The sequence below is a fragment of the Anguilla rostrata genome, chromosome 14, assembly GCF_018555375.3.
Source record: "Anguilla rostrata isolate EN2019 chromosome 14, ASM1855537v3, whole genome shotgun sequence".
In the NCBI taxonomy this organism is placed as follows: Eukaryota; Metazoa; Chordata; class Actinopteri; order Anguilliformes; family Anguillidae; genus Anguilla; species Anguilla rostrata.
In genome coordinates this window covers 28,623,697-28,632,556 of record NC_057946.1, presented here as the reverse complement: position 1 = coordinate 28,632,556, position 8,860 = coordinate 28,623,697, and the positions used below count along the sequence as shown (strand labels likewise).

At 50.0% G+C, this 8,860-nt stretch overlaps 1 protein-coding gene across 2 annotated transcripts in view; it reads right to left on the bottom strand.

Moving 5' to 3' along the window:
- Window positions 1–8,374, bottom strand: part of bcr (BCR activator of RhoGEF and GTPase) — a 44,890-nt gene extending 36,516 nt beyond the window's left edge. Inside the window, exons 1-2 of one of the 2 annotated variants that reach the window (XM_064308166.1) lie at window positions 8,145–8,374; window positions 6,074–7,482 (exon numbers count right to left, since the gene is read on the bottom strand). In XM_064308166.1, the coding sequence (XP_064164236.1) occupies window positions 6,074–7,445 (1,372 nt within the window). In that variant the 5' untranslated portion in view covers window positions 7,446–7,482; window positions 8,145–8,374. The other variant, XM_064308167.1, reaches the window with a different exon arrangement.
- Window positions 8,375–8,860: the final 486 nt, after the last annotated feature.

Genomic DNA, 8,860 nt, shown 5'->3' with positions numbered 1-8,860 from the left:
ACATATCCTTCTGTACGCACTATACACTCAGTACATATCCTGCTGTACTACTATACACTCAGTACATATCCTGCTGTACGCACTATACACTCAGTACATATCCTGCTGTACGCACTATACACTCAGTACATATCCTGCTGTACGCACTATACACTCAGTACATATCCTGCTGTACTAACGGATACCAAAAATGCACGAGAGAGCAGGTACTGCTCAGCTGTGGAGCTGTTTCTCTAGTGAGTGTACATTAATCTTATCAAGTGCATGTCTGAAATTAATGAAACTTGAAGTGGTGATTTTCTTGTTGTTGTTTATTTTAAATAGCGGTATTAAACAAAAACAAAAAGTGACAGCAAAGAAACCTGTACTAGCATACAAATGCAAAATATATTTTGTTTGGGGGGGAAAAAATAAATCAGGATTTAAAACTACTCAGTCTCAACCTTCTTTTGATATCGTGAGTAATGGTTCGTAGAGACGCTCTTAATGGAGACTCGCATACTGTGCTTGCTTTTTGGCCATGACAAAATTATCAGTTGGCTGTGGTGCTAACGCACTGTTTTTAAAACGACAACAACGGACCGGTCCGGTGGTCATTAATGAACCAAACCCCCAACCAAACCCCCAACACACCCACAGTTCATTTACTCCTGTCGTACCCCCCTCTTCTGCAACTAGTGACGAACTTACTGAAATTGTGCCTCGTGTTCGGGCTAGTGTTTGTCAATTGCTTTTGACAATTGCTGTGTTAGGGTGTAAATTTGATCTGCAGTTTCTGATAGAAATCCAATGGGTGTTTCTTTACTCAAGACACCGTGGGCCTGATTTGCTAAGACCTTCGGCATGTGAAAAACCTTTTAGCACATGCAAAATTAACAACACAACCAATGATTGGTGCAAAACAAATGCCATGTCCCATCACTGGCCATGTTATTGATTTTTTGTGTGCTGAAAGGGTGTAAGTAAATCAGACCCTGTTCGGTAATCAAGGCCAATGCTCAGACGTTCATAACAAAGCCCTTTCTCAGGTCACGGCTCTCATAGATGCATATTTATCACCATTTTTATAAATTGGCGTAGCCTTTCATTTTAGATCTCTTGGGAAAAAAACCCAGCCTCTAGTATGATGTTAAAATACCTTTCTAGCGCCTCATGTAGCTTAAGGCTACCATGCTTCAGCATGCCATTGCTGATGATGTTGCCCAATCAGATGCTTCCTGGGTGTATTTCATGTCTAGGAATGGTGCTATACAAAACTACAGCCTAAATGTAAAAGGTGCAGGGGTGGTCATGCAAGAACTCACAAAAAATTGGGTCTAAAATTTATTCAGCTGACGCCAGACCAGTTTCCTGCCTTTTTGTCACACAGAGAGCAGAGTTTTGATGGCGCTCAGCTGATCCTGGGTCAGGCAGATGTGCAGTGATGCATAACCGGAGTAAGCAGAACGAGTGCATTATGTAACTGTGTGAAAGAGGTCGTTGGGGAGCAGGCTCCAGAATGTTCCGTTAGAAACAGAAAGGAGCACTCAGCCCGTGAGGAGGGGGTCCCTGGGTGGGCATCTCTGATTGGTTTTGAGGTTTGGGATGATTCCTAATACTCAACCAGAGATAAGCCCCCCACCCCCATGGTTGATCTTCTATTTATCTAGTTTGGAATGAGATGTAGAAAGGTGCGTGTGTGTGTGCATGTATGTGTGTATATGCGTGTGCTTGTGTATGTGTGTGCGAGTGTGTGCATGTGCATACACACACACGCACATACTATACATGCATGCACACATACCTGCACACACAAAAAAAACATGTTTTGGCTATTGGAGATCTTTTTGAGGGGATTCATTCAAGCCTCCTTACCCCATGCACCCAAATCCCCCACCGCCACCCCCCCCCCCACCGCAACCCCCCACCCACCCACCACACCACACACACACACACACTAACCCCCCACCTTCACATAGACCCGAGCTTCCCAGCAATATTATCTCAATACAGCTGTGATACAGCTTTACATTCCGGCACATTCCGCGGACCCGCCTCACCCTCGGCCCGGGCCTTCCGCACGCGCCTCGCAAAAAGTCAGATCGGCACGCCGCGGACTTCCGCCGCCACCGCCGCACCTCGAGGCCCAGACGCTGGGCCGCACACGCACCGCACGCGCACCGCACCGCGCAAAGGAGCGAAAGAGCAGACGCGGCGCGGTCTGGCCAGCCACCGCGGGCGCAGCTCCACGTCCTCTGGAGCCCCGCTCGGTAAAACAGGGGCTCCTCTCTCCACATGATCGATGTTTTATAATTTGGGGGAGGGCGGGCGTCGGGGCGGCCTGCGAAGAAGAGCTGAACCCCGGGAACTCAGCCGCCCTCGTGCGTCTTTTCGGAACGCCGACCGGTCAAACTTCGCTTGGCGTTCCCAGAAAGACCAGCGCCTCAGCGCGCTCTGCTTCTCTCCCGTTGGCAGTGGGAACGCTTACCGCCCTGGCCCCCACCGCCGTGGACCCCCCCCCCCCCCCAGCACACTGCCGCCATTCAGACAGAGAGACACTGAGACAGTTCAGGCGTCTGCAGAGCTGCCTGAGCAGAATGAAAGACCCCTCTCTGCAAGGTATTGTCACAGATTCTTTATACTCGCCAGATGCTCAGCTCCTGCTTTCCTGGCATCCTCTCTCTACAGCGAGTTCACATATCAACTTAATACATTACTGTCCATCAAAATATCGGCTTTTCACAAATGAAATCGTTTTACTGTCTCCATGATTTGTGGATAAATACTTAAAGCCATAATGATTCAATTCATATTCCATAACAGATTTTAAATTGATTACATATATCGATAATATGCATACATTAAACATAGATATATATTCTCTCTCTCTCTCTCTCTCTCTCTCTCTCATATTATGTCAGAGAATTCCACTGACTGCAGACACTTCCTCGGGGTTACCTAGCAACGGCATTGTGTGGCAACGTTGCAGTCTTATTTCCATCACAGGCATTTGGCAGCCACTCTTAGCCAGAGCAGCTCACAACACCAAGCCGAGTAGATGGGGGATACAGACCTCAGAGGGCACTCTGGCACCTCTGAGAGGGGGATATGGTCCTAAGAGACAGGCAATGCGGGCCAGAAAGTGCAAGACTCAGCTAACAGCTACCCTGACAAGCACAAACAAACAAAAAGCAAATGCAGCAGGTTCAGAAGCAACAATTAAAGTTGTGAGTTTATGCCTTTTCTTATCCAAAGTGACTTACATAGCTGATTCCCTAATCCACTTGACTGAAACACCTGATGTCCTTATCCAGACTGACAGACACAGCTGATGCCCTTATCCAGACTGACAGACACAGCTGATGCCCTTATCCAGACTGACTGACACAGCTGGTACCCTTATCAAGACTGACAGACACAGCTGATGTCCTTATCCAGACTGACAGACACAGCTGATACCCTTATCCAGATTGACTGACACAGCTGATGCCCTTATCCAGAGTGACTGACACAGCTGGTGCCCTTATCCAGACTGACTGACACAGCTGATGCCCTTATCCAGAGTGACTGACACAGCTGATGCCCTTATCCAGATTGACTGACACAACTGATGCCCTTATCCAGACTGACAGACACAGCTGATGCCCTTATCCAGACTGACTGACACAGCTGAGGCCCTTATCCAGAGTGACTGACACAGCTGATGCCCTAATCCAGACTGACAGACACAGCTGATGCTCTTATCAAGACTGACAGACACAGCTGATGCCCTTATCCAGAGTGACTGACTGACACAGCTGATGCCCTTATCCAGACTGACAGACACAGCTGATGCCCTTATCAAGACTGACGGACACAGCTGATGTCCTTATCCAGACTGACGGACACAGCTGATGCCCTTATCCAGACTGACTGACACAGCTGATGCCCTTATCCAGAGTGACTGACTGACACAGCTGATGCCCTTATTCAGACTAACTGACACAGCTGATGCCCTTATCCAGACTGACTGACACAGCTGATCCCCTTATCCAGAGTGACTGACTGACACAGCTGATGCCGTTATCCAGAGTGACTGACTGACACAGCTGATGCCCTTATCCAGAGTGACTGACTGGCCCTTATCCAGACTGACTGACACAGCTGATGCCCTTATCCAGACTGACAGACACAGCTGATGCTCTTATCAAGACTGACAGACACAGCTGTGCCCCTTTCAATGAACACTTTTTCAGTTCAACACTACCCACAACTGACAGAATGATATGTTGTTGCTACACAGCGTGCCCTATCCAGGTACACTGCCTTTACCAGTAACACACTGACCATTCATGAGAACACCTGATCCTCTTCATTTCTGACAAGACGTTGTGTTTAGATGACAGAACAGCGATTTATCAATAAACTGAAGCTGGGCCTGAAATGACTAACAGCTGATGCCCTGACATGACACAGACACACACCACAACACTGACAGCACACACACTGATGCCACCAGAGGAATGATACCTGATGCCCCAGCTGAAACTAACTGAGGCCTACTCAAGAGACGACACATGCTGATTCCTACCAGACTGACTGCAGATGAGCCTATAGACAGGACTGACACATGTGTATCCAGACGATGAAAAGCTGAGCCCAATCCGAGTGACGAGGAAACTGATGCCCTTATTCAGACTAACTGACACAGCTGATGCCCTTATCCAGACTGACTGACACAGCTGATGCCCTTATCCAGAGTGACTGACTGACACAGCTGATGCCGTTATCCAGAGTGACTGACTGACACAGCTGATGCCCTTATCCAGAGTGACTGACTGACACAGCTGATGCCCTTATCCAGACTGACTGACACAGCTGATGCCCTTATCCAGACTGACAGACACAGCTGACGCTCTTATCAAGACTGACAGACACAGCTGGTGCTTTACATGAATCTTTTTCAGTTCAACACTCACCCACAAATGACAGTGAATGATATGTTGTGCCACACATGCAGTGCCCTATGACACACGGTACACTGCTTTACAGTAAACACACTGACATTCATAGAAACCTGTCCTCTTCACTTTCTGTAAAGAGACGTTTTGTGTTTGTGTAGAAAGCATTATACAAATAAAACTGAACTGGACTGAAATGCTAAAACTCACCCGTGCACATGCACACAGACACACACACACACACACACGCGCACACACACTTGCGCACGCAAGCAATCGATACTGATCCCAGCTGAAACTGAACTGAGGCCTACTCAAGGAGACTAATCATCTCAACACTACCAGCTCTGACTGCAGATGAGCCTAGAGAAGGGCTGGCACATGTGATCAGGCGATGAGAATACTGAACCCGAACTTCCCGACAACAGAAGGAAACAAGGAAGAAAACGTGCTTCCACACAAAACGAGAGGAGATGCCCTGCTGCCTGCTGCAGAGAGCCTGTGGCTCAGCGCTCAGACAGGAAGTACTGAAGGGATCTCAGACCGCTTTTGCATCGCTGCATGTTTACCCAGCCATCCACCCAATCAGAGCCCTCAGTGCATCTCTAACCCCGCCCACCAAAGCTGACACCCACAGCGTAACAAAGAACTAATAACAACAGCCAATCACCTCACACACCTAGGCATACATGTAGACAAACAAACACATAGATGGCAAGGCAGCCAAGGACTTCCTTACCTACTCAGTGCTTTGAAAATGTGGGTAAGTGCCACCCCTGCCCCCAACCCAGCTCTAGCCTACACCCCCCAGTGCCTCTCACAGAACCCCATCCCCAAAGTGCTCCTTTATTTCACTTCACTATACTGGCATTTAGCGGACACCTCATAAACAGTCCCCACAACAGCTAATAACCCCCCCCACCAAAACAGTAAGAACAGATCTGCAATCAGAGGTGGAAAATCCAAGTTCAGAAAGTAAGTAAGTTCATCTCAGGATTTTATTCCAGTCACCTGGATTTGCTCATTAGCACCAATCTTCTATCAGGAGGTAGAGCTAAATCAGCTGGCTGAGTTCATGGGTGGATGAAACACATGGGTGGACTTTTACTTTCTGACCCCTGGACTTTCCACCTCTGACTGGCAGCACTGCTTACCCAGGTCTCCGTGGTAACTGTTGTCACGCAGGGCCCTGTCCGCGTCGCCGGCCCAGACGTGGACGGACTTCCTGCTGCTCCCTCCCGGCAGGCCGGCCTCGGGGCCCGGCACGAGCACGTGCGGCGCCCCCCGGTGGCGGCGCTGGCCCTGCGGCGTGGGCGGGCTGCTGCTGTCCAGCGACTGGTGGGAGTTCTGGGAGGGGGAGCGGCTCTTCTCCTCGCGCGGGAAGGCCCCGCCGCGGTAGGCCGTGGGGCTCGGCGACACGCGGCTCGACTGCCCGGACGAGAAGTCGTCCTCGCTGGACGTCAGGTTCTCGTTCGAGCTGCAGTCGGGCGTGTAGCCGCCCCCGCCGCCGCCGACCCCGTCCTCCAGGCTCCCCGGAGAGTACGCCCGCCGCGCCCAGGCCAGCCCGCCCCCGTCCCCGACCCCGCCCACGTACACGCTGGTGTACGGCGGGAAGTCGGACGGCTGCCAGGGAGGGGGGGGCGCGTGTGGCTGCTTGCCGCCGTTGGGTCTGGCGGTGCCGGCGGCGTCCCTGGGAAACCTTGGCGGGGGCCCGTCGCCGTCCTCGTGGCTCTCCACCGACCGACCCCTGTGGACAGGCCTGCGGAGGAGGAGGTCCCCCGTCGTCATGGCGGTCGTCGCCGTGGCGACAGTGGCCAGGTTTCCAGGCAGCGAGTGCATGGAACGCTTGCGCTCGATCTGGGTGCTGGCGTCCCGGTCGCGGTCGCTCCCGCGGACCACGCCCCGCTCGTGGTGGTACTCCAGCCCAGCCTTCCCCTCCCCTGAGGAGTGCGAGTTGGCCCTTTTGATCCGCTCGAAGTTGGACCTCAGCGCGGCCACGCCCAGGCCCATGCCCGGCCGATCTTTCGACGAGGGGTCTGTAGGGGGCGTGTCTTTGTCAGGGGGCCTTCGTGAGGAGGGGACGCCACCCCTCTGTTTGGACGGCGATGCCCCATCTGCCTCTCCCAACTCCCTGTGCAGTAGCACCTCCCCTCCACTAGGGGGCTCCACCCCTTCACCGTGATAAGAGTGTTTCCTGGCAGGTGCAGGCCTCTGTTTTCCCCAGTCTCCCAGGGCTTGGTCCTGCGTGTGGGGTGGGGTCTGCTGGGCGGGGTCGCCCGTGTGGGACACCCTCCGGAACCCCCATCTCTGACGGTCGTAGCTCTTACGCTCCTTGGCCAGCAGCGTCTGCAGGTAGATCATCCGAAAGCGCTCCTTGTTCACCTCCACCTCCAGGAGCCGGATGGAGGCCTTGCACCTCTCCAGTTCCTGCTCGATGCTCCCCACCGAATTCAGCTCCATCTTGGGGGGGTCAGACTCTGGGAACTGGGCCTTCCAGGCCTCCACAAACCCCACTGGTTCCACCATCGCTAGAGGCCCAACTGCCAGCCCAACTGTATCGGTTCTGAACAAGAACAACAGACACTACTGTTAAAGAGACACTGCACAGCTAACAGCAAACTGTGATTTCTACAAAGGTCTTTGTTGTAGATTTTTTGTTTTTAAATGAGTCTGTTCACAGCCAGGAAAATCAATTCAGCACAGCCCCAAATGGAGGCACTTCAATTAAAATAATGTATTAATATTTTAAAAAATAATATTCTCATAACTCATTACTAGATTACTTTGCTGTATTTATATTGTCAACACCCGTGTACATATTTGCATTGTCCCCCCACTACCCATCTTGCCTTATTATGAAAAATAAAATGGCTCATTAAAAAATTATTTAGAATACATCGGCGATCGGACATTTTCTTTACCTGCGTAATTACGGATCAATTAGAGAATTGTGGAATAATCGTCTGATAACATCAGTCTCTCCCACAGCGAGCTGTCTAGAAATGAGACTCCCGTTACAGGGACAGTGTGATATCGCTCGCCAACGAGCACCTTCCGTTGCATTTTTTAGTTCATTCCGCGGGCATAGACTCTCCTTCATTCATCCTTTTCCATAATCATCCTCAGTTGTCCGAAACCCCTCTATTGTATCTAGCAACCGATGTGAAAGCAAAAAATAAATAATTAAATGAATGTATAAATAATGCAAAGGAGCAATAAAATTACCGTTTTCTTTGCGATGCCCCTTTATCCCGCTCCTTTTGGGGATCCCGGGTGGTTTATTGTTCGTTTCGACTCGTTATCCCATTTTTCTTCCTGTTAAATGTCATCACTTATTTTCGCTCAGATTTTCATCCGTTTCCTTGCCGACGCTCCTCGTCTGTTCTCCCCATCTCGCTGCAGGAAGGGGAGTGGCCACGCACAGTAGTCCTATGATTGACAAAGGGGCTCACCGCTTTGCTACACTTAAAGAAACCGGGCGGAGATAATAACTAGATTTTTTTACGTCAATTTAAAAAATGAATTAAAAAGTCTTAAAAAATAACTATCTTTACCCAAACCTCGGTTAATATGGAAGACAGTCACCCTTCACGGATATACTAACATGACACAGCACAATACAAACATGGTCTTTGTCGGCAAAGGTAACATTTTAGCTGAGGTCAGTGTATCTTCAGTCTTCTCCCAGTTAAATGATCCAATAGCGCCACCGTTTGAATCCCAATTATCAAAACCAGCAAGTTAAAAATAATTTGTCATAGAATTGTCGATTACAGAAAGAATTTGTGTATGAAATGTAATATAACAAAGCAGATGGTTATGAAAAACTTTTGTGTGAAAAATCTTCCTTCCTTTGATATTTTTTCCAGCGTGGGGATCATTTGTTGTTGTTGAGGCTGAAGGTGATCATGTGAATGCACTTGTAGAACTAGGCATGAATA